Here is a 26599-nt window from a genome sequence, read left to right as displayed (position 1 = left end):
CTCTGTCCCCATCGCCCCTTTTATGGCCCTTTCACTTTGGGCACCCTGGTCACCATCCCTCGGTGCGTATGGCGCTCAAAGACTAGACTTTGATAATTTTGGTGCTATAGGCATCGCCCCTCGGTTCCCTGGGCGTTCACTGTCCGCGATTTATTTTTTTGGGTAATACAACCTACAATAAAATACTCGTAACTTTCTATAGAAATATTAAAATGATGAATAGTTTGTAGTGCTAAAAACTAGACTCAAAATTCTTTAATTTGATATATAGATCATAGCCTAATTCATTATATGGAGAAAGATATGATTGTTTGAATTTACGTCATGTGTGGCTAAGTTTATTTTTCATCTCTTTAATAAATCTGATTTATTCCCAACTATTTCTACTCTCCTCTAAATATCCATATAACCTTCCATACTTAAGATTTAGGTACTACATACCTTCACTATTTTCTGAATAGGTTATAAAATACTACGGAATTTTACATTCTTCCCCCTTATATGACATTTGTTCTCCTAGGATTGAGAAAAGAGTTAAAACTTTAATAATACTCTACTTATTCATACATAACCATGTAATCATGAGTATTAGTTAGTGCAACAAGCTACAATATCGAGGCGTAATGAATTACATGCCTGAGTCCTCGAATAGGAATATATATTTTTCTTTCATGTCCTGCTTGAATTTGCAAGTATCTTTCTCTAACCGGTTGCTCCACATAACGTTTACTGAAGTACTTTATTTCGAATCTTACAAACTTGTTTGGCCACCATCACTAAGTGGGACATCCTCGTAGGATAAAGTATCATTACCTTCAATCTTTTTCATATTAATAATGTGACTCGGGTCATGAAAATGTTGCTTTGGCATTGATACATGAAATACTAGATGCACGGATGACAACTCTGGTGGTACCGCAAGTCAACATTGGCGGAGCCACATTGAAGCAAGGGATGTCACCCATTCGCCGGAAAATTATACTATTTTGCTAGATAAATTTTTTTATTTTATGTATATTTACTATACGTTGACTCCCTTGACTTTTCGATGTATCTAATTATTTATATTTTGACACTCCTTGATAAAAATTCTGGATCCGCCACTGTATGCAGCCTGTGTAATGAGTATTGTATGCAAATACTAAGGATCCGTTTGTCCATATAAATTTTTTCCTTTTTTTCTAAATATTTAAAAAAAAATGTGTTTATCCATGAAATCTTGCAAGTTTTTGAATTTTTTTTGAAATAATCACTTTTTCAAAATTTTAAAATTTTTTTCCCCACTCACACAGCTGCAATATTTTTTCAAGTGAAATATTTGCATGTCCAAACATAATTTCCAATTTCAAATACTATTTTCCAACTTAACTCCAAATACTATTTCAAAAATTACAATTTTTATGTCCAAACGCCTACTAAGTCTTTTCATAATTTTGGCTTAGCTCTTTTCATAATGATGGAATGTAACATGTGTTTTCTCTTAAAAATAACCAATTTGAGTGGATCATATTATGTAGAGTGACTATAGGGCTGATCTAGTAATCAAGACCTCGGCAAGCTAGAGTCTTCTCAATCACCTCGGCAATACTACCAATACACTTGTAGAGGATCTCACTCCTTTGAGAATGACAAAACAAATACAGGAATTGATGTTGACCATACTTTAGAGGATCTCACTCCCTTCAACTTTATAGAAATGCAATGTAGAGATGGTTCCACTAAACGTGTCAGAAACTTGTGACACAACAGAATTCTCAATTATGCGGTTTCATATTCACTCCAGATTATTAAAAACTTGATATATTCCTTTTTTATCATGTAGCTTGTCGTTTCTCTGGATCAAGCCAAGTATCCCAACACTTAGGAAGGCGAGTTATAACTTTTGCGGTGTAAAGCTTCACCCACCCGCCCATCCAGGTTGCCATTCCAACAAAGAAGGCAGCTAATAATGAGTAGTAACATTTTAACAGCAAAACAGTTCAATTTATCTCTTCCAACTTGGATCAATCCAGAGGTTTATATCAACAAAAAATCATGAAACCATGAAGTTCGAAGTGAAAATCTATTGAAGTTGTAAGGTGAGATAGAAGAATTGAAGGAACATATAACATGTGTACCAGTCTACCATTTGGGTTTGGATTAATTACACATATTTCTCCATAAGTTTCCATGTTTCTGTTATAATCTAGCTGAAGCACCAGAAATGGCCTGATCAATGAGTTCTCTTCTCAAGATCTTTCCTGCTGGAGATCTTGGTATTGAGTTAATGAATGCAACGCGACGTATCTTTTTGTATGGTGCAACCTGCAAGATATCCTTTGGTTATAATATGCTTGAGCGGATAATCAGCAATTCTTATAGTCCATCCTAAGAAGAAACACAGTCATTTCATCAAAGCTTTCCATCTTTACAGAAAGTAGGAAGATTGTGTGTATATATACATACAAAAAAAAGCCAAGCCTGGTGCACAAAGCATCATACGTTCACATAAGGTCTGGGGAAGGGCCGCACCTGAAGGAGTGTAGTGTAGGCAGCCTACCCTGACACAAGCATCAGTGGCTGATTCCTCGGCTCGAGCCTGTGACCTCTAGGTCACATGGAGACAACTTTACGTTGTCTTATGTGGTGTTAGGATTAAAACAATTGGACAATATTAGCACGTATCCACTATACTCTAAGGTTGCAGTGCTTAAAAGTCTTAACAAATTTCATAGGCGTATGCAGCTTATGTTCAATGGGTTCAACTGAATTGACCAAGTTTAAATTACGTCTTGTGACAATCCTAGGCTAATAGATGCTTCTTTAATGGAAAGAGTTTTAGTCTTATATATATATATCGAATTGGAGGTGTACCTGTTTTGCAATTGAATCCACAATTTGTGACTCACTAATAGTGCTCCCAGGTTTTCTGACAACATAAGCCATTGGAATCTGCCCTGCTTCTTCATCCGGATATCTACATCAGAAGAAACGAAAAGAATGAGCAAAGCATCAGAACATCAAAGGGATTAAGAACTGCTTGGGAAGCTTAAAATATCCACAACTAGAAAAATATGCAGATGATTGTGTATAAGAGTCTTATTAGCATTTAAATATCAGCATAAAACTACTAAAAGAATGTTGGGTCCAAATAATTCCTTATGATTACTTGTGCCTACCCCAGACTAAAATTCACATGCTGAAATTTTTAAGCTGAATGGATCTTCTAATTACGATCGTCCTGTCTCTTTTATCATTTTTCTTATAACTGAATGTAGAAATAAAGGTATGATAAGATGAACACAAGCTTCTAAATGAACAGATTGTGACAGTGTGCCCCTGCACAATTCAGATGAGGACCAAAGATTTGATGATCTAAAAGCCTCTCGTCTCTTAGAATGAACGGGTATAGAATTCAAAAGTACTAAGTCAAAAGTATCCACATGATCGTAAGAGCCGCAGAAGAGAAATTAGAATTATCTTGCGGACATTGCTAGCGCTACAGAAGCCTGGAGAACTGGCACCTATTTTTACTCAAGACTTGTTAGGAAAAAACAACTGCCACACATATAACTATCAATCAGAGGATTCAGTCAAAATTATTACTCAATAAGCATGACAAAGCAAGGAATTGATAGAAAATTCTTGACATCACACTTCAGGATTGACGCAATACCAAACTTGATACAAGTCGAATTTGTATTACCAAGTTAATATGCTTGTTAGGTGGACTGATCAAGAAAAATGATGCATCAAGGATAACCAATTAATGAAGCATCTTAAAAAAAAAAACTCCGGCATAACATCTCAGAAATTATGCACAGGGATAAGAGAATAGAATACTTTCTTGACCAATGTCAAATTTCGATCATTTATTATGAAATTGGTAGTCAAGAACACCTATGTCCACAAAATGAAGGTAGCAGAAATGAGGATGTTGAGATGGATGTGTAGGCATACCAAGATAGATAAAATAAGGAATGAAGATATTATGGACTAGCTGGGCGTGGCCCCCATGGAGGATAAGATGCGGGAAGCGAGGTTTAGATTGTTCGAGCATGTGAAGAGGAAAGGCATATATGCCCCAGTAAGGAGGTGTGAGAGATTGGCCTAGGTGGGTCTAAAAAGAGATAGAGGTAGGCCAAAGAAGTATTAGGGAGAGGTGATTAGGCAGGACATGGCGCTGCTTCAGCTTACCAAGGTTATGACCCTTGATAGGAGGGTGTGCAGGTCGAGTATTAGGGTAGAAGATTAGTAGAAAGTCATGCGTTTTTCTAATGCATACAAGTAGTATAAGTGTTAGTCACGTACTTTCTTATTTTTTGTAGATTTCTATCACTACTTGCTCTTTCTTTCGCTTCAGTTTTTTTGTTATCTTGCTGGAGTGCCTGGTGCTACTGCTTTTTTCATTTTTCTTTGAGCCGAGGGTCTATTGAAAACAGTCTTTCTATCTTCTCCATGTGGGGTAAGGTCTGCGTACACACTACCCTCCCCAGACTCCACTTGTGGGATTACACCGAGTTTATTGTTGTTGTTGCTGTATTATGAAATTGGTAATTTTGGTGTACTCAAGCAAAAGTTGTAAATTATAGACAGAGTCGGAAAAAATCAGATACCAGAAATGATAATATGTCGATTTTACAAGCCGTCTTAATTTTATGGCTGAAGTTTCATTATTTCATGTCACATGTTTAAAAAAAATTGTGCTGTAGAGTGCAGAACATAAATCTCTAGCTGGAAGATCTGAAGAACCATGTCTAACTTCAAGAATGATCGACCTGTTTAACAGCTTTCACTGAATAGTAGCAGGACAATACAACAAACAAGTAACCTCTTTAAAAGCAAAGTCCATCTTGCAACTTTTGTTTAGTACTTCCCATATGTGCAGCCTTTGCATATTAGATAAAAAACATGAACACTCGAAATTACGTTTAAGCTGTAAAAACAATTATATTTCCATCATTGGGAGGACATATTTTCTTAGCTCTATAGGGTTTCTCAGTTCAACATTTCTGATACATGGATAGAAGGATGTCAAGGGACAGAAAGATAAAAGAGGGAGGAGCACTAACGGAATAACTGCTGCATCAGCAATTTCAGGAATTGATTGAAGCAACTGTTCCAGTTCAGCAGGGGGTACCTGAAAGAGCATCCATTCATAAGCAACGACATAGTAGAAGAGATGCAACTACAAGTTTGCATAAAACTCAATAGCTGTACCAGGATCACCATCAACAAAATTACCTGATATGCCTTGTACTTTATCAGTTCTTTTAGCCTATCAACAATAAACAGGAACCCATCCGAGTCAAAATAGCAGAGATCACCAGTTTTTAGCCAACCGTCTGACTTAAGAGTTGCTGATGTTTCTTGTTTATCTCCAACATAACCTGCCATTAACCAACTTTCTGTTTAAATACTCAAGCATACCAAAGAAAGTAGGTACAACACTAGTTAACATTAGATAAAAATGGGTATCTTTTTCGTTTTTTATTTTACTACTTCCATGGCATAACATAATGTACAACCAACTCATGACTATTATTGAACTGTCAGCTCATCCAATAATTGCTTTCACGTTCATCGATCCCAACTGCCAAGTTTTGCATAAACTAACAGGTTAATTATAAGCTATATATGCATTCACCTTTCATGATTGTTGGCCCGCGTATCCAAAGCTCTCCATGCTTCCCGGGAGGTAAGGCCTCTCCACTATCAGGATCGACTATCTTAGCTTCCAAATTATCTGCAAGGCGACCAGCAGATCCATATCGATCTGTTTCCTCAGGTCTTATCATCCCTGTACCTGCTCCCGTACTCTCAGTTAGACCATATCCCTATGATGAATCACAGGTAAACGCATTAAACCCAAAAGCTATGTCATATTAGATGCATGGAACGGCAATGCATCACTTCTTGTTATTGTTTTATTTTAGAAGAAAAAGTGTTAACAATAGCATATGCCAGGAAAGGCAACATCAGTTATTGTTTTATAATCAATAAAGAGGTAGACAAAAAGCAACACTTCTTGCTACTAAACATACAGAGGAAATAAACAAGCTGTTGAATGCTTCACACAATGTGGCTAAACAAATGAATACAGATGCATGCATCTGTGTTTACCTACATATATAGTTATATGGCTTTCAGAATCTCCTCTTTCAAGTATTGTAAAAGATAATGTAATGCACACATAGAATATGCAACCTTACTGAAGACTAGAACAGAATGGGAGCCTTGGAGCAACGGTAAAGTTATTTCTGTGTGACCTACAGGTTATGGGTTCGAGCCATAGAATCAGCTACTAATGCTTGTGTTAGGATAGGCTACCTACATCACACTCCTTAGGGTGCAGCCCTTCCCCCGGACCCTGCGTGAACGCGGGATGCTTTGTGCATCGTGCTGCCCTTTACTGAAGACCAGAACAAATGCTTATACATAAAAAACAATTCCAAGGGCATTTCCTTCTCATAAATATTTTGACCAAGTTTCCCAACACCGAGTCATGCATTATAAACTCTTTACTTTTTTAAAAGTCATCCCATCCTGAGATAGTGTTGCTAAAGGCTCACTTTGACGCACTCTTAAGCCAAAAGTAGGTGAAGCTCAAGTTGGACGTTTCACGTCGCTGAGGCATCATTTCAATACAGGTATCAAGGCACTGTGATGTGGATCTTATCACTCATGGACTATCTTGAAGAAGGCAGCACAAAATAATGAATATACTTGCAAAGTGATATATTAATTGCAATGAATATGTTATTTATTAGGAAAAGGAAATTTAGCAATTTAATATAAGAAAACTAGTCTTTTAACCTGAATAGAAACTTAAAACTTTATCTCCGCAAGTTTTCCAAACCTACAACACTACTGAATGAGTCATAAAGAAAATGAGATTTAAGAAGCCAAGTTGAAGAGTTATTAAGAAAGGGTATATACGAGAGAGCATGAGTCCTTGTGCAATACCAACCTTACTTACATCAAAGAAAGACGTAAGTTGGAGAATGTGTGTAGACATTAGGGCAATGAACAAGATCACTGTGGGGTATAAGTTTACAATTCCTCGATCGGATGGCATTCTGGACTAGTTAAATGATTCAATATTATTGTGAGAAGGCAATGGAGAAAATATGTTATTGATATTAGATGATAAATACATTACAAGAGGTCCCTATTTATAGCTATACACTACAAGGAGATATTACTCCTCTTCCAATGTGGGACAAGACTACATTATACATATCTGTAAACTAACACTCCCCCTCAAGCCGGTGCATATACATCATATGTACCGAGCTTGTTACACATGTAGCTAATACGAGAACCAGTAAGAGACTTAGTGAAAATATCTGCTAGTTGATCATTCGACTTTACAAACTTTGTAACAATATCTCCTGAAAGAATTCTTTCTCTGACAAAGTGACAGTCGATCTCAATGTGTTTAGTCCTCTCATGGAACACCAGATTTGACGCAATACGAAGAGTAGCTTGGTTATCACACACCAGTTCCATTTTGCTGATTTCTCCGAACTTTAACTCCTTGAGCAACTGGTTGACCCAAACTAACTCACACGTTGCCATAGCCATGGCCCGATATTCGGCTTCAGCGCTAGATCGAGCAACTACATTCTGTTTCTTGCTCTTCCACGGGACCAAATTACCTCCTACTAGTACACAATATGCAGACGTAGAACGTCTATCAAAAGGTGATACTGCCCAATCAGCATCTGTGTATCCAACAATCTGCTCGTGGCCTCGATCCTCGAATTGTAATCCTTTGCCTGGAGCTGACTTTATATACCGAAGAATGCGAACAACTGTATCTCAGTGACTATCACAGGGAGAATCCATAAACTGACTTACAATACTCACCGGAAAAGAAATGTCAGGTCTAGTCATTGTGAGATAATTCAATTTGCCAACCAACCTCTTATATCTCGTAGGGTCTCTAAGATGCTCCCCCTGTCCAGGAAGAAGCTTAGCATTCAGATCCATAAGAAAGTCAATAGGTCTGCAACCCATCATTCCAGTCTCCTCAAGAATATCTAAGGCATACTTCCGCTGTGAAATAACAATACCTGAGCTAGACTGAGCGACCTTAATACCTAAAAAATACTTCAATCTGCCCAGATCCTTAGTCTGGAAGTGCTGAAAGAGATGTTGCTTCAGATTAGTAATATCATCCTGATCATTGCCAGTAATAACAATATCATCAACATAAACCACTAGATAAATACACAGATTAGGAGCAGAATGCCGATAAAACACAGAGTGATCAGTCTCACTACAAGTCATGCCGAACTCCTGAATAATTGTGCTGAACTTACCAAACCAAGCTCGAGGGGACTGTTTGAAACCATATAGTGACCTGCGCAATCTGCACACACAACCATTAAACTCCCCCTGAGCAACAAAACCAAGTGGTTGCTCCATATAAACTTCTTCCTCAAGATCACCGTGGAGAAAAGCATTTTTAATGTCTAACTGATAAAAATGCTACTTTACAAGCCCAAAAATCTGAGTATATCCTTTTGCAACAAGACGAGCCTTAAGCCAATCAACATGTCCATCCGGGCCGACTTTGACTGCATAAACCCAACGACAACCAGCACTAGACTTACCTGCAGGAAGAGGAACAAGCTCTCAAGTGCCACTCGCATGTAAAGCAAACATCTCGTCAATCATAGCATGTCGCCATCCTGGATGAGATAGTGCCTCACCTGTAGACTTAGGGATAGAAACAGTGGACAAAGAAGATATAAAAGCATAATGAGGTGACGACAGGCGATGATAACTTAAACCGACATAGTGGGGATTAGGATTAAGTGTGGATCGTACACCTTTGCGGAATGCAATTGGTTGACTAAGAGGAGACAAGTCCGCAGTAGGTGCAGAATCTGATGCGGGGCGTGAATCACCTGGGCCTGATGCTGGATGTGGACGACGATGATAAGTCAAGAGTGGTGGAGCTGCAGAAGGTTGAACTGGATTATGTGGAGGAACTGGAGCTATAGGTGGTGGAGCTACAACCGGAGCTGTAGGTGGTGGAACTGGAGCTATAGGTGGTGGAGCTACAACTGAAGCTGTAGGTGGTGGAGCTGGAGTGACTGAATCTCCAAAAGATAAAACCGGTAGTACCTCAGAAATAGCTAAGTGATGACCTGAACCTGTGAAATATGATTGAGTTTCAAAAAAGGTAACATCAGCGGACATAAGGTACCGCTGGAGGTCAGGAGAGTAGCATCGATACCCCTTTTGTGTTCTCGAGAAACCCAGAAATACGCACTTAAGAGCACGAGGAGCTAACTTATATGTTCCTGGAGTAAGGTTATGGACAAAACAAGTGCTTCCAAAGATACGGGGTGGAAGAGAGAACAAAGGTAAGTAGGGAAACATGACAGAGAATGGAACTTGGTTCTGGATAGCTGAAGATGGCATACGATTAATAAGATAGCAAGATGTAAGAACTGCATCCCCAAAAACGCAACGGAGCATGAGATTGTATGAGTAGGGTGCGAGCTGTTTCAATAAGATGTCTATTCTTTTTTTCAGCTACCTCATTTTGTTGAGATGTGTACGGACAAGATGTTTGATGAATAATTCCATGAGATTTCATAAACTGCTGAAATGGGGAAGACATACTTTCGGGCATTATCACTACGAAATGTGCGAATAGAAACCCCAAAAACCCAAATTGATTTTGAATTTCAGCATGGAAGGTCTGGAAAATAGAAAACAGCTCAGATCAATTTTTTATCAAAAATATCCAAGTGCACCTAGAATAATCATCAATGAAACTGACAAAGTAGCGGAAACCCAAGGTGGAACTGACCCGACTAGGACCCCAAAGATCTGAATGGACTAAAGTAAAAGGTGACTCTGCTCAATTATCAAGACGCCGAGGAAAATGGGAGCGAGTATGCTTACCGAGCTGACATGACTCACACTCTAGAGCTGACAAGTGAGATAAACCAGATATCATTTTCTGAAGTTTTGACAAATTGGGATGTCCCAACCGTTTATAATAAATCTGGTGAATCAGTAACAGGACAAGTTGTAGAAGGAAGACAAGATGTGAGTCCATGTGATTTAGCAAGGATAAGGTAATAAAGTCTGTTTGATTCACGCCCGGTACTAATGATCCGCCCCGTACTGCGTTCCTGTATAAAAATATGGTCATCAAGAAATAAAATAGCGCATTTAAGTGATTTGGCTAAGCGACTAACAGCTATAAGATTAAAAGGACTATTGGGAAAATAAAAGACTGAATCTAAAGGTAAGGAAGTAAGTGGGCTTGCTTGACCTATTGCAGTTGCCATGGTTTGAGACCCATTGGCCATTGTGACTTTTGGAAGAGATTGAGAATACGAAATAGTAGTAAAAAGAGATTTGTTACCAGAAATATGATCTGATGCACCTGAATCAATGACCCAAGACTCAGAGGATGAAGATTGGGAGAAACAAGTCACGCTATTACCTGTTTGAATAATAGAAGCTATCTCAGAAGATGTCTGCTTATATGCTTTGTACTGAGGAACTCAATATAATCTGCTAAAGAAACCATCCGACTATTCAAAGCATCGGTTCCCATGTTGCTACGAGATGTAGTAGTAGGGTTAACTTGAAATAGTGGAAATAACTCCGGTGAGAAAACTGAAGAAATAGCTTGAAAAACACTGTTTACAACAGGAAAACAGAACACTGTTTCTGTGACGGAAACACTGTTTACGCCGGAATCTACTGTAGCTGACGAAAAAACTCAAAGTGGTCGGAATGAAACAAAACCAGTGAGGGTAGGATCGGAATTACCAGGCGATCCTACTGTTCAACTGGAACTTTTTCAAAATCTGGCCGGAACAGTGTTCACGCGCCGGCGCGTGGGTCCGATCTCGTCGGAATTTTTTTTTTCCTTTTCCAAGCGCGTGAGGGCATGTGGACGTGTGTTTTCCGGTGGGGTTGACTGGGGTTTGGTCGCCGGAGCCTGAGGAGTCTTGTGGTGGTGTTGGTTTTTTGCACAACACCAACAGAAAGTGATTTGCTTATGGACAACCTTCTAAGTCGCCGAAAAATTGCACGGCGAAGAGGTCTTTCTTCCCGGAAGTCGCTGGAATGATGCACATCGACGGGTTTCTCACTAATGCTCTGATACCATGTGAGAAGGCACAGGAGAAAATATGTTATTGGTATTAGATGATAAATACAATACAAGAGGTCCCTATTTATAGCTATACACTACAAGGAGATATTACTCCTCTCCCAATGTGGGACAAGACTACACTATACATATCTGTAAACTAACAATTATTTTCAAAGATTGACCTACATAGTGGGTACCATCAGATTAGGGTTCGACCAGGAGATGAGTGGAAGACAGCTTTTAAGACACGTGATAGATTGTATGAGTCGTTAGTCATGCTTTTTGGCTTAACTAACGCTCCAAGAACTTTTATGCGACTTATGAGCCAGGTCCTACAGCCATTTATTGGGAAGTTTGTTCTAGTATAATTTGATGATATCCTAATTTACAGTCGAACTCGGGAAGATCGCATCTTGCACCTAAGGGAGGTACTGGGGGTCTTACAGAAAAACAAGCTCTATATCAACCTCAAGAAGTGCAGTTTTATGACCTCAGAGTTACTTTTCTTAGGGCTCATTGTCAGTGCTGATGGTATTGGAGTGGATGAAGAAGAGGTGCGTGCTATTAAGGGGTGGCCAGTACCCAAAATAATAAGTGAACTGCATAATTTTCACGAGTTAGCGACCTTCTATCGTCAATTATTCATCATTTCAATAAGATCATGGCTCCCATTATTGATCTCTTGAAGAAAGAAAAATTTCAGTGAAATAAAGATGCAGACATGGAGAAGCTGACTACCGCTCCAATCTTAGCTTTGCTGAGTTTAGACAAAGTTTTCGAAGTGGAGTGTGATGCAAGTGGATATTGGAGCTGTGTTATCACAAGAAAAGTGACCAGTAGCTTTTTCAGTGAAGAATTGAGTGACGCGCGACGGAAGTGGTCTACTTATAACAAGGAGTTTTATGCGGTTATACGGGCTCTAAAGTACTGGGAACATTATCTTATCAGTAAAGAGTTTGTCCTCTATACTGATCTTCAGGATTTAAAGTACCTTGGCAGTCAAATGAGAATTAGTTAAGACATGAATGCCAGATGGATCACTTTTTTGGAGAAATTTCCTTATTGACTTCAACACAAGTCAGGAGTAGATAACAAAGTAGCTGATGCTTTAAGCCGACGAGTGTCATTAATGACCACACTCAGGTTTGAGATCATTGGGTTTGATTGCTTGAAAGAAAATCATGAAAATGACAAGGATCTGGGAGTAATCTGGGAAAAATATTGCCAACTTAAGCAAGTTGTTGAAGATTTTCACGTTCCTTATAAAAGGAAATAAGCTTTGCCAAAAGGTTATTACAGATTTAGATGGCGGAGGCTTAGCCGGACAATTGCTGCAATAGAAGAAATTGAAGGTATCATTGGCCTCAACTAAAGCAAGATGTCAGTAAATTGGTGAAAAGATGTTATACATGCCAAACTGCAAAGGATCAAACTTAGAATACTGGTCATGAGAATATTTGGGAGGATTTGAAAATGGACTTTGTGCTTGGATTTCCGCGGGTATGGTCCTTATCACAACCTAAAGAAAATCAATGATAATGCTTATGTGGTCGATTTACCGGAAACCATGAAAATTTCCAACACTTTAATGTAGTTGACACCTTATCACCCATCTAAGGGACCACTATCTGGAAGTTGCCATTTCTTGAATACACAAGGAAGGGATGGAAACCATTTCTTGAATAAGTGTCCAGCAGGTGCTTCAGTCGACATATCAGACTGACCTTTCATATCATTAATTTTTTATTCTTTTTAATAAACCAAAATGACTAATTTTAGATCATAAGTACTCATTAATTTTCAGAGTATTGATGACAGTTCGTAAGACGCCGTGTATAGTGTGAAGCCAACCATCTTTGTCAGCACACAATATTATTTTCAGGAGATGACAAGTAGGGTCTTTACCCATTAAAGGCATCAAAGTAAAATTTCACTTTGTGCCTCACAGATGCACAACTGACATTAGTTGCGTGAGGCACACCATAAAATCACTCATCTAGTCATCTACCTACCTATATATATATATATATATATATAGGTAGAAGAAGAATTGCCTTCGCTGCTCCATTATTGTCCCTTTTTACTTAGCACGTTTTGACTTTTCACGCCCCTTAAGAAATAATAAATGAAGTGCATAATTTACAATTATACTCATATTAATTGATACATTTTTTATTGGCTTTGAAAAAATAATTTGAAATGAGTAATAAATATTGTGGGTATAACAGGAAAAAAATTGTCTTCTCTTGATATGCGTAAAGTGACAAGTAAAAATGAAAATCTATTTTTAGTATACATGCCAAGTAAAAGTGAACGGAGGGAGTACTAATTTAAGAGTTAGAATGAGTTGAACCAAAATTAAATTATCTAAACAGTTGAGTTAGGGTTTTTTTTCCTTGAAACGGTTGAACATAGAAATAATTTTAATTGATTGATTACGCGTTTGGACAATATTTAATGAAGTTTAAGAAAATATATATTGAAGTTGAAATTGCAAAAGAGTATTTGAAAAAATCATATAATTATATACTCCCTCTGATCCACTTTAATTAAGTTTTTAGCTATTTTTACACATATTAAAGAATTCACCTTTTAGCATTAATTAACAATAAAATTGATCATATTAACCTTAATTTGTTCATTGAAAATATCACGAATAGTCCTAGACTCTTTAGTCCAAGGGCAACTTTGGAAAAAGGAAGTTGATTACTTCTTGATATCTGAAAAAATCAAATATTGTGGATCACAAAAAAAAGTCAAAAATTCAATTAAAGTGGACCGGAGGGAGTAGTACTTTCATCTAACTTTAACCTTCTCACTTACCTTTAATAAGGCGATTTATAGCCACACAAATATCTATGACTTGTTTTAGACCATAAGTTAAAAGTTTTCATTTTTTTCTTAAACTCGGTGTTGAGTCAAACATCACCGTATAAGATTGGGACAGAGGGAGTAGTTATTAACAAGTCATTCATTTATTAGCTCATTCTTAAAGAAAAAAGAAGAAGATGTAACTCGATTGATTGTTGAGATACAAACAAATGCAGCAAATTAGCTACTTGGGCTTCTTCTTTTCTTTCTCTTGTTATTGGGCCCAGAAGCCCACTATGTAACTATGTATTTATCTTAGGCTGTTGTATAATTAGTTGAGTGGTGTATATAAAATACTGGGTCGGCCCATCTATCGGGTAAGAGAGAATAATTAATATTTTGTACATACCCCATCGGTTTTATTCTCTGGAATACAGAACATAATGAAAACCTAGAAGCCTCCATTTTTCTCTCAACTACTTTACAACAAAACCTCAATAGTTTGTGGTTGAATAAAGTTTTAACATTGATTAAATAGATACTAAAGGACAAGAGTTCCTATGAGATCTTATATAACAAACTCCGTACATACTCAAATCTTAGAGCTTTTGGATGTTTATGTTACTCTACTGTCCCAAAACCTCATAGGGACAAACTGCAGCCTAGGGCCATCCCTTGTGTGTTTATTGGTTATCCCTTTGGGAAGGAAGCCTATAAACTATATGACTTACAGAATAAAACATGTTTTATCTCTAGAGATGTTATATTTCATGAACATATATTCCCTTTTATTCAATCTGGATCTACTTCCCCTACTATGTCAAATTTACCATTTTCTGCTTGTTTTGATCACTCTGTTAAGCAGAATTCCTCATTGTTCCATGATTTCTTTTACCCTGCCCCATCAGTTACATCTCCTGTTTCTCCTCTTCCCTCCAACTCTGCTCCTTATGACTCTGAAATACCTCTGAACAGTTCTCTTGCTTCTCCTAATCTCTCTTCTTCTCTCTATGAATCTGAATTCCCTCCTTTAAGGAGATCATCTAGACCTCACAATCCTCCTTTTTACCTGCAGAATTATGTCTGTACTCTACCTAATCATAGCTCCAAGTCTGCCAATTCAACTGTTATGTCTACTTCTAGTGAGCATCATGCATTTGAGCCTACTACTTATTCTCAGGCAACAGATATCCCTGAGTGGCAGAATACTATGAGAAAAGAGTTTGAGGCATTGGAGACTAATGGTACTTGGGACATAGTTGAGTTACCCAAGTGCAAGAAGCCAATTGGCTGCAAATAGGTATACAAAATTAAGTAGTAAACTGATGGGAGCATAAAAAGATATAAAGCTAGACTTGTGGTAAGGGGTGATACACAGGTTGAAGGTATAGATTTTCATGAAACTTTCTCACCTGTGGTTAAAATGACTATTGTTAAAACTTTAATTGTTGTAGCTGTTAAAAGAAATTGGCCACTATTCCAACTAGATGTTAATAATGCTTTCTTGCATGGGGATTTTGATGAAGAAGTTTTTATGAAGCTTCCACCTGGTCTTTCAGTATGTACTGTGCCCCCTGATTCTGCTTCTACTCCTTTGGTCTGTAAACTCAAAAAATCTTTGTATGGATTGAGACAAGTTTCGAGGCAATGGTATGCCAAGTTGTCTCAGTCTTTGTCTTCTAGAGGCTATGAGCACTCCTTTAATAATTATTCCCTTTTCACCAAAGGTTCTGGTGATGCTTTGGTAATCTTAGTGGTGTATGTGGATGACATTATCATCACTGGGGACAGACCTGTGTGAGATTGCTGCTGTGAAAATTTTCCTCCATAATCAGTTTAAAATTAAATATTTAGGTCATCTTAACTATTTTTTGGGTATTGAAGTGCTGTATTTTGAGGGTGGGGTGCTGTTGCACCAGAAAAAGTTTGTGCATGATCTTCTCAAAGAGTTCCATTCCTATGATTGTTCTTCGGTGATATCCCCTCTTGAGATGCATGACAAATTGCAGGCTGATCATGGTGATCCCCTGCCCAATCCTGAGACTTATAGGTGTTTAGTGGGTAAACTCAATTTCTTAACCCACACCAGGCCTGATATTTGTTTTGCAGTGCAACATTTAAGCCAGTTTATGCAGAAGCCTTGGCTTTCTCACATGCAGGCTGCTTTACGTTTGCTCAGGTATCTCAAGGGTACTATTGATTTTGGGATCTTCTATAATAATTCTTCTGATCGTTCTCTCAGTGTCTATTGTGATAGTGATTGGGGATCTTGCCCGGATAGTAGGAAGTCCATCAGTGATTTTTGCATTTTATTAGGGGGATGTCTAGTAGGCTGGAAGTCAAAAAAAATAATCTGTGGTATCCTTGTCCTCTGTTGAAGCTGAATATAGGTCTATGAGTAAAGCCACTACTGAAATTACTTGGCTTTGCAGGCTTCTTTCTGATTTTGGTGTTGTTTTCTCTTCTCCTGTCAGTCTGTTTTGTGATAACCAGGCAGCCATCCACATTGCTAAGAATCATGTCTTTCATGAGCGCACCAAACACATTGAATTGGACTGCCATTTTGTTCTCACCAAGTTGAATGAAAGTCTGCTTCAGCTGCTTCACACTTCCGGTGCTAATCGGCTCGCTGATATGTTCACTAAACCTTTGGGGGGAGCTGTATATCATATGCATCTTCGCAAGTTGGGGGTTATCTCACCCTCCAACTTGTCGGGGGGTTTTGAGATACAAGCAAATACAGCAAATTAGCTACTTAGGCTTCTTCTTTTCTTTCTCTTGTTATTGGGCCCAGAAGCCCACTATGTAACTATGTATTTATCTTAGGCTGTTGTGTAATTCGTTGAGTGGTGTATATAAAATACTGGGTCGGCCCATCTATCGGGTAAGAGAGAACAATTAATATCTTGTACAGACCCTATCGGTTTTATTCTCTGGAATACAGAACACAATGAAAACCTAGAAGCCTCCATTTTTCTCTCAACTGTTTTACAACAAAACCTCAATAGTTTGTGGTTGAATCAAGTTTTAACATTGATTAAATAGATACTAAAAGACAAACAAATATTAAAACAAGATTGGAATAGGCTATGATGCATTGGTGTCCGATAGCTCTATTGGTGCTCAAACTAATCAAGATTTGGGTCACGTCAGCCCCCATTAAAGGGAGAAAATAACATTGTATTGCCACTCTCAAAATAATAGCCGAAAAATATATATTTTTTGTATATATATACATATTATACAAATTTATTATACTTTTCATCTACCAAATGTAAATAGTTTCCGGCACGAGCTGAAAGTGGGGAAAAAAAACCATTAAAGGAGGGATGTGCTTTCTACCAAAAAATATTTTTTTCAACTTCTCGAAATCGGAACCTTTAATTATAAACGGCAAAGGGCCAAATATACCCTTCTACTTTCGAAAATGGTCTAAGAATATCCCTCGTTATACTATTGGGTTATCTATACCTCTGCAGTCATACTTTAGGTTCAAATATACCCCTCATTTAAACGGAGGGACACGTGTCATCGTCCTGTTGGTCAATTCTAAATATCTCCGAATTAATTAAAAAGACTCATTATACATACCCGAAAAATAATTTTTAAAGCAATTTTTTTTTGTAAAAACTGGAAAAAACTGAAATTATTTTTACTAAAAACTAAAAAAACGAAAATATTATTTTTTCAGTTTTTACAAAAAAACTACTTTAGAAAAAACTAAAAACTATTTTCTAAAACAATGTTTTTGTAAAAACTGAAAAAATAAAGCTGAAAATCAATTTTCTAAAGCAATTTTTTTTGTAAAACCTGGAAAAAACTGAATTGTTTTTACTAAAAACTGAAAAAAATAAAAATATTTTTTTTCCAGTTTTTACAAAAAAACTGCTTTAAAAAAAGCTGAAAAATATTTTCTAAAACAATATTTTTGTAAAAACTGAAAAACAAAACTAAAAAGTAATTTTTTAAAGCAATGTTTTTGTACAAACTGAAAAAATAAATATTTATACAGTTTTTAGTTAAAAATATTTCAGTTTTTTTCAATTTTTAATTGCTTTAGAAAATTATTTTTCAGTTTTTTGTTTTTCAGTTTTTACAAAAATATTATTTTAGAAAATAATTTTCAGTTTTTTTAAAGTAGTTTTTTTGTAAAAAATGAAGAAAAAAAAATATTTTCGTTTTTTTCAGTTTTTAGTAAATTTTGTTTTTGTTTTTTCCAATTTTTACAAAAAAAAATTATTTTTCGGGTATGGGTAATAGGTATTTTTAATTAATTAGGAGATATTTAGAATTGACCAACAGGACGATGACACGTGTCCCTCCGTTTAAATGAGGGATATATTTGAACCCAAAGTATGATTGCAGGGGTATAGATAACCCAATAGTATAACGAGGGTTATTCTTAGACTATTTTTGAAAGTAGAGGGGTATATTTGACCCTTTGCCGAATTATAAATCAATGAATCATATTCATGAGCATAGTCCTTGGTGGCTATGATGTCATTACACCTTTTATTTGTGTTGGTAAAAAGAAGAATTTTCATTAAAACTAATAAACATTCATCATACATCCTAGCTCAACTAAGCTTATAAAAAAGTTGCATTATGGCTCATCAAGTTAGCCCATTTAATGACACGAAATTCGATCCTACCCGCCCAACTTTTTAATTATGTTTTTTTTTGCTGAAATTTCCAATATTTTTAACAGATTGGACAACTTTTCTGAAAAAAAGTAGTAATTTGTATGAAAAAAAGTATGTACAATAGGGAAATCTGTTAGGATAGTTGTAATTCTTCTTAAATTTTGTTGACAAAAGACGAGTTATTCAATAAAGAAGTACCTCGATAGTATCCACATCAAAAAGCTCTTAAAATAATTTTATTGAGATTCTTGAAAGAAAGAAAAACGCAGACCCATTTGGAAAAAGTCAAAAAACTTTTGTAAATAGAATCCGTTCAGAAGGTAAAGATGTTTGAGAAAAAAAATTTCAAAAAAACGAAAAAAGAACTTCTCAAATGTGTTACAAATTACTAACTCCAGTCCATATGATTTATTGTTTTGGCAAACTGAATTTGTATCAAAATATTTAACGTTTTAGGGAACAAGAAGCATTTACTGCTCTTTCTTGTTTCTTCAAATCCATCGTTATTAATTGTGTACTGTTCACTAAGTGAGGCATTTAAGAGAATGTATACAAGGTAATTTAGATAAATATTTTAGCAAAGATATGCAAAAATTTTAAAAGATGAATAATATAGACGGGAGATAATAATAGAGAAATAAGTAGACATATAAAAAGAATCACAAATATTAATATTCTAATTCATCATAAAAATTTATTTTGGTTATATATCCTTTTCTATGGGATATTAAAATAAAGAGAAAAATTAGTCTAAGCCTAAATAAAACACAGGAAATTTCTTTGCACGTGTTTATGTTACAAAATTGAGTCAATTGACATTCATATGCAGACAAAATAAAAGAAAAACAATTAAACCATTTCCAAAGAACAGTTACAAAATTCAAAACTCAGTCTTAATGTCAAGCACGTGATCGTCAAACACATACCTGCACAATCTCCACGTTAGAGAACCTCGCCTTGAACCGCTCAGCCACCTCCTTTCCTAGCGGCGCTCCGCCGCACGCCACCAGCTTCAGCGACGTCAGATCATACTTCAGTACCAACTCCGACTTTGCCATCGCCACCACCAAGGGCGGAGACACAGGCATGTAGGTCACCTTATACTTCTCCACCGCCGCCAACATCTTCTCGAAATCGAATCTCTCCATTATCACCGCCGTTTCCCCCATCGCCGCTAACCTAATCAGGATGAAGAATCCAAAAACGTGAAACAACGGCAACGTCAAAATCGCCACGTCTTGCTCAGCATTTTCGCTTTCATCGCTGCTGAATTTGTTATTGTATAAACCGGCCGTTAAGGCAATCAAATTCCGGTGAGTTAACTCGACTCCCTTGACTCGGCCAGTAGTTCCAGACGAGTAAAGAATAGCTGCCGAATCAGTTTGGTGAACAATTGAGTTGAAGTTGGACATAGGCGTAGCAATGGGGTGTTCAAGCATGGAGAGGAATTTGGGGGAGTCAATTAAAATGGTGCGGAGGGGAAATGAAGGGATGAGTTTATGGGAATTCGATGAAGTAGTAAAAGCAATGGTGGGTTTACTGAGTTGGATCATGTGAGTTAACTCGGTAGAAGAAGAGAGCGGGTTAGCCGGGGAAACAACAATGCCAAGGGAGAGAAGCGCAAAGTAGAGGACTGGAACATGAAGCGATGGAGGAGAGAGGATAAAGGCGACGTCGTTTTTGGAAAGGGACGGGAACTGGATCTTGAGGGAAGAGGCAAGGGATTGGGTTTTGTGAAGGAATTCGGAGTAAGAGAGGCTGCGGCCTGTGGTGGAGTCGATGAGGAAAGTGGTGGTGGCGGTGGTTGTGGAGTTGAGGAGAGAGAGTGTGTACTGAATTATGGAAATGGGCTGTGATAAAGGTGGCAATGGAAGTGACGACCTTAGGCTGTGGAAAGTTTTGGTATGAGTAGAGTAGCCATTTTTCGGGTCTATGCTATAGTGCTCCATGAATGGATTTTGAAGAAGCTCAAATTTTGGGAAATTTCAGTGTGGAGGCAACAACAATTATACAGTAGAAGAGATGCGGGAAAGAAAGAGATTCTAAATAAATGTGATCAGATTTCTATAATATCTCTTTTTTGTTCTCCAAATATGGTAATAATAAATTAGATTAGATTAAGGGTGTGTAAGGAAAATGTTTTCTTTTCGTGGAAAATGAGTTGGTTTATAACTTATTTTCCCTTGTTTGGTTGGTGAGTGGAAAACCTTTTCCGAAAAATAGTTTCTATTATTTGGTTATAAAGTTAAAAATAACTTTTTAGAAAAATATTTTTTTATGGTACTCTCCTCCCCCTCCCTCCCCCAAGTCCACACTTTTCCTCCCCCTTCCCCCGCCCCACCAAATACCCAACGTTTTCAGGACTCTATTTTCTTCAAGAATTTAATTATTCTTCTAAAAATTCACACAAACTCAAAGGAACTAATGTAATGCTTTACTTTTTTACGCAAAAACGTTAAAATTTGTGCTCCATAGCTAAAAAGAAAATACTCTTTTTTTTGGTTGAAAAAAAGTACTCTTTCTACAACATGAAAATAAAGTACTCATTTTTTTTAAATAAAAAAATATATTTTTTCTACATCATGAAAAAAAAATACTCATTTTGTTGAAATGAAAAAAATACTTTGTTGAAATGAAATAAACTACTTTTTCTACATCATGAAAAAAAAATACTCTTTTTGTTGAAATGAAAGAAAATACTTTTTACTTATTTATTTTGTTGAAATGAAAAGTAATATTTTTTCTACATCATGAAAAGAAAGTAATTTTTTTGTTAAAATAAAAAAAATAAAAAACTTTTTTATATCATGGAAATAAAATACTCATTTATTGAAATGAATTTTTTTTAATCTATAACATAAAAAAGAAAGTACTATTAATAATATTTTTATTTATGGTGGGGTGGGTATGGGGTCGGTAGCTAGGGGTGTGGGATGGGTTAGTGGAGGTTGGTAGGGATGGCGAATAGGGTGGGAAGGTTGAAAAAGAGTTTTGGAAAATATTTTCATTAGAGGAAAATGAATTCATGAAGAAAATGTTTCCCAAAACATTCAAGCCAATCAAATATGAAAAAATTTAAAAATATTTTCCTTCGTACCAAATACATACATACATACATACATACATACATATATATATACATATATATATATATATATATATATATATATATATATATATAGATAGATAGATAGATAGATTAACAAGATATCCTTCTAAAATTAAACGACCTCTTTTACCCTTTAATCATGCATTCTTCCTTCAATACTATTGTACAAAAATGTAAAAACAATTTATATTAACAACTAATAATTCTTCATAAAACTAAAGGACATTCATTGTATATTACATCTGTGACGTAATTATATACTTGCTTTCGGTGATTATAATTTCTATATTAGCTTCTTAGGAGTTAAAGCTGTGATGGCTGTTTGGTTAGATTTTTTAGAAAGTTGAAATGTACCAAAATTTAATATATTTAACACTTTTATTATTCTCATCAAAATATTTCCTTAAGTTACAAAATAATTTATCTAAATTAAATTAAAACCATATCTATCTATCTATACTATGAGGACAAAAATCTATCTATTTCTATCTATCTATCTATCTATCTATCTATCTATCTATCTATCTATCTATCTATCTATCTATCTATCTATACTATATTAAAAGTACGAAGGTTCTTAGCGAAATGTCGTTTGCCTTTTTTATCCTCTTAAAATATAGTGCACACTGAATAAAATAGTCATTTAATTATTCTTCCTAATATTTAGGAATAATCATTTAATTATTCTTCTGATATTTAGAAATTCAAAATCAACTAAATATTATGTATTAAATTTTTTCTTATCTGAACTATGTAATATACCATATTTGCAAAAGAAAAGTAACAATACATAACACAAGAAAATCACGTTTTTAGGGTTTCGAGTCTTTTTGTTTGTTATTAGATTCATTCGAAACAAATCCTAAAACCTCACAAAGAAAAATTAAACTCTGCGACTACCTTGTGTAAAGCGCACAACATAATTTTGACTATTTGCATACTTAAGGTTGAGGTTAAGCATTCGTTCTTTCTACTCTCTTTTTTATTACGTTAATTAATTCATTATGTATTTGATATTTCTTTGGTGTTGATTCACTTATGTATTTTTAGTGGGGATCTGAATCGTTTGACCTATAGCAAGCACATTTATGTGAATTTTTCTTCCTATTTTTGTTACAAATATTCATCCGTGATTCGTTTAATCTATTTTATTTTTACGGTTCTATAGAATGAATGATAAAAGAATTTTCTTCTGGTGAATAAGGGAAAGAAAGATTTATAAAGTTTAGGTTGATTAGAATTGGGTGAAGGTATGTCCCATTTTAATTTTTCTTTTTCATAATATATTATCACTACTTTTTTTATATGTCTAAAGACTTCTTTGCGTTCTAATTGAACTTACACTAGATCGAAGTTGTTAAGAAAATGTAATTTTAGGATGATATTTTAATTGAAGATGACTTTAATGTTTTTAACTTCCTTTGCCGCATATTCTATGAAGATTGATTTAAAATTTTGATTGTTTATTTTCATCTTTTAACTATTATACTACTTAAGTCTATTGTTCTTTAAAAATAATTCATTAATTATGGTGATTTTGTAGTAAAAGATCAACAATTACTCATTCCTCAAGTTAATTCCCCCATTAACTTCGACGGCGAGATTTGAGCATATGAATTGATACTCTCCAGCTCTGGCTATGGTTAGAAAAAGGGAATGAGTACGGCTTGAGGTTCAAAAATCTTTCATCTTTAAATACAGAGAAAGGATGCAAATATATGATTATCCCATTAAATGACCAGATTATGACTATAATATGACGTTTATTTCGGTAAGTGTTTCTTTAAAAGTTTGATTGATAGTCTATAATTTTTAGCTATTTTTAAAATTTAATTAATTAGGCAAGTTATTCTACAAGTTTTTTCTACAAATATATAGTTCTATAGTATCAATTATGATAGAAATAGTAGTTAATTGAAGTCTTTATTTGTTAAAAGTTGTTACTGTCAACAAAACTATGTACTTTTGTACTTTTGTATTCGTTGAACTTTATGTCATTTTTTTAGGCAAAATATATAGTCTATGCATCGACCTTGCAACGAAATTCTTTGTACACACCTCTCGTTCATAGAAATTTTTTTACATACTCATTCTTTCAGAAGTGTATCTAAGACACACCACTTTTGTACATGACCAATTTTTCAAATAACGTGAAAGTCACGTCCTAATAGGGTCATGACACGTGTCATTGACCTTAAAAAGGAAAAAAAATATATTATAAATTACAATTAAAACTCATCTTCTTCATCTTCCCTTTTTCTATCTTAAGCACCATTGTTGCAACGACCCGGCCGGTCGTTTTGAATATTATAATCCCATTTTCCCATTTACTGCTCAATCTATGCATTGCTATTGATTTATGACTTATCGGGTTAGTTGGTTCGGGTCCGGAAGGAATTCGAAGTAAAATAAGACACTTAGCCTCATAATTTAAAAAAAATATTAAGTTAGAAAAGTGGACCAGATATGGACCTATGTGTAAACAACCTCGGATTTGAATTCTGATAATTTCAATAGTTTCGTATGGTGATTTCGGACTTAGAAACATGTCCGGAAGAATTTTTGGAGGTCCGTAAAGAAATTAGACTTGAAATGCCAAAAGTTGAATTTTTGGGAAGTTTGACCGAGGGGTTGACTTTTTGATATCGGGGTCGAAATCCGATTCTGAAAATTTTAATAGGTATGTTATGTCATTTATGACTTGTGTGCAAAATTTGAGGTCAATCGGACGTGATTTGATAGGTTTCGGTGTTATTTGTAGAAATTAGAAATTTCAAAGTTCAATAGGCTTGAATTGGGGCGTAATTCATGGTTTTAGCATTGTTTGATGTGATTTGAGGATTCGACTAAGTTCGTATGATATTTTAGGACTTGTTGGTATATTTGGTTGAGGTCCCGAGGGCCTCGGGTGAGTTTCGGATGGTTAACGGATCAAAAATTGAACAACAACAGCTGCTGCAATTTCCTTCTATTTGAAATTTCTTCTGTCAGAAATCGAGCCCAGAAATCTCTCAGAATCGAGCCCAGAAATCGAGCCCAGATGTGAGCCAAGATCGAGCCTAGGGTCGAGGACCACGATCGAAGCCATGATCGAGCCCAGGGTCGAGGGCCACGATCGAAGGCAGGGTCGAAGACATGATTGAAGGCCAGGGTCGAGGGCCAGGATCGAGGCCTAGGATCGAGGACCTCGATCGAAGGCCAAGATCGAGACAGAACCGAGGTTGTTTGGGCAGAATTATAAAAATAGGGACTTCGTCCCATTCGCCATTTTTGACGAATTGGAGCTTGAGGAGAGGCGATTTTGATATATTTTCAAGGAAAACTTGAGGTAAGTCTCTTGTGATCATTTCTACTCCATAATATTGAATTACCATTGAATAATCCGACTAGATTACATGATTTTGAGGTGTAAATCGGAGATTGGAACTTAGAAATTTGGAAATAAGATTTGTAGGTTTGAGGGTCGAGTTGAGGTCAGATTTTGGTAAAATTGGTATAGGTAGACTCGTGGTTGAATGGGCTTTCGGATTTTGTAACTTTTATCGGGTTCCGAGACATGGGCCCCACGGGCGATTTTTGAGCTAAATTTTGGATTTTTATGAAAATTTAATATTTTCTTATGGAATTAATTTCAATAAATTTCATTGACTGAAACGAATTATTTGTGACTAGATTCGAGGATTTCGGAGGCCGATTTGCGAGGCAAAGGCATAGTAGAGTAAAGAGTTTCACATTTTGAGGTAAGTAATAGTTTTAAATCTGGTTCTGAGAGTATTAAACCTCGGATTTTAGTATCATGTGATTATTTTGGAGGTGACGCACATGCTAGGTGACGGGCGCGTGAGCGTGCACCGAGAGGATTGTGACTTGGTCTGTCCCGGGAAATTGTAAAGTTGAATAATTTGTTGTTAGCTATATGCTCTCTATGTGTTGATAAAATTTTGACTGTAAATCATGCTTAGGCTATGTGATAGTACTGTTGGGACCCACAGAGATCGCGTACTTGTTGAATTGTCTGTTAAATGCTATATGTACTCAGTCTCAGTTTTTACTTGCACATTTTATCTCAGTCTCTGTTATTATTATTGATACATCATATCATTGTTATTTGGGCTGATTTCATGATTAATGATATCCCGAGAGACTGGAGAGATTTATGACTGAGAGAGGCCGATGGCCTGATTGTGAGATATTGATATCATAGCACGTGAGTTGTCCGTGCAGCACGTAAGTTGGCTGTGCAGATCCTTATATTATACTATAGCACGTGAGTTGGCCGTGCAGATCCTTATATTATACTATAGCACGTGAGTTGGCCGTGCAACACGTGAGTTGGCCGTGCGGATCCAGATATTTATATTATGGCACGTAAGTTGTCCGTGCAGATTATAGCGCTTGGGCTGTAGGAGCCCCTCCGGAGTCTGTACACCCCTAGTGAGCGCGGGTACCAATTGAGAGTGAGTGATGAGGGCTGGGAGCCCAGGGAGTGATGAGGGCCAAGAGCCCAGCGAGTGATTGTTGTCCTAAGAGGTTGTACTTGATTTCCATTTGTTGTTGCACTTAGTTGCTATCTGTCATTGTTGTGAAATCTCTGAAAGATTGTTGATATACGGATTATATAAACAAGAATTATATAAAAATTGATTTGACATTAAACTGCCAGATTTGATAGCATGTCTATTTTTGCTGGAATTACTGGAAATGAACCATAACTGTGTAGCTCGTTACTATCTTTAGTTCCTTATTTATTATTGTTACTTGCTGAGTTAGTTATACTCATACTACACCCTGCACTTCGTGTGCAGATCCAGATATTCCCGAACATAGCGGATGCTGATCCTTTCGAGTGGTTGATTTTCAGGAGATTTTGAGGTAGCTGCCGTGTTCCGCAGTCCTTATCTCTCTTTCTCTATCTCTTTA

At 36.2% G+C, this 26599-nt stretch overlaps 1 protein-coding gene across 1 annotated transcript; it reads right to left on the bottom strand.

Moving 5' to 3' along the window:
- Positions 1–1961: 1961 nt before the first annotated feature.
- On the bottom strand, positions 1962–20690 carry LOC107819614 (4-coumarate--CoA ligase-like 9). Its single transcript, XM_075248403.1, has 6 exons — positions 19497–20690; positions 5627–5816; positions 5224–5369; positions 5052–5119; positions 2854–2956; positions 1962–2304 (listed from the first exon to the last, which is right to left on the bottom strand). Exons 1-6 carry the CDS (start codon positions 20517–20519, stop codon positions 2179–2181), a joined length of 1656 nt encoding a protein of 551 aa, XP_075104504.1. The 5' UTR covers positions 20520–20690; the 3' UTR covers positions 1962–2178.
- Positions 20691–26599: the final 5909 nt, after the last annotated feature.

The sequence above is a fragment of the Nicotiana tabacum genome, chromosome 24, assembly GCF_000715075.1.
Source record: "Nicotiana tabacum cultivar K326 chromosome 24, ASM71507v2, whole genome shotgun sequence".
Lineage (NCBI taxonomy): Eukaryota > Viridiplantae > Streptophyta > Magnoliopsida > Solanales > Solanaceae > Nicotiana > Nicotiana tabacum.
This window is presented reverse-complemented; position numbering and strand designations above follow the sequence as displayed.

What these genes read in the sequence shown, in the direction of transcription:
- LOC107819614 (XM_075248403.1), bottom strand. Translation starts at nt 20,519, where the DNA reads ATGGAGCACTATAGCATAGACCCGAAAAATGGCTACTCTACTCATACC. An exon ending in CTAACGTGGAGATTGTGCAG is followed by an intron (nt 5,817 to 19,496) that starts GTATGTGTTTGA and finishes GATTCATCATAG; the next exon opens with GGATATGGTCTAACTGAGAG. An exon ending in TGGATTCAATTGCAAAACAG is followed by an intron (nt 2,305 to 2,853) that starts GTACACCTCCAA and finishes GATATCTTGCAG; the next exon opens with GTTGCACCATACAAAAAGAT.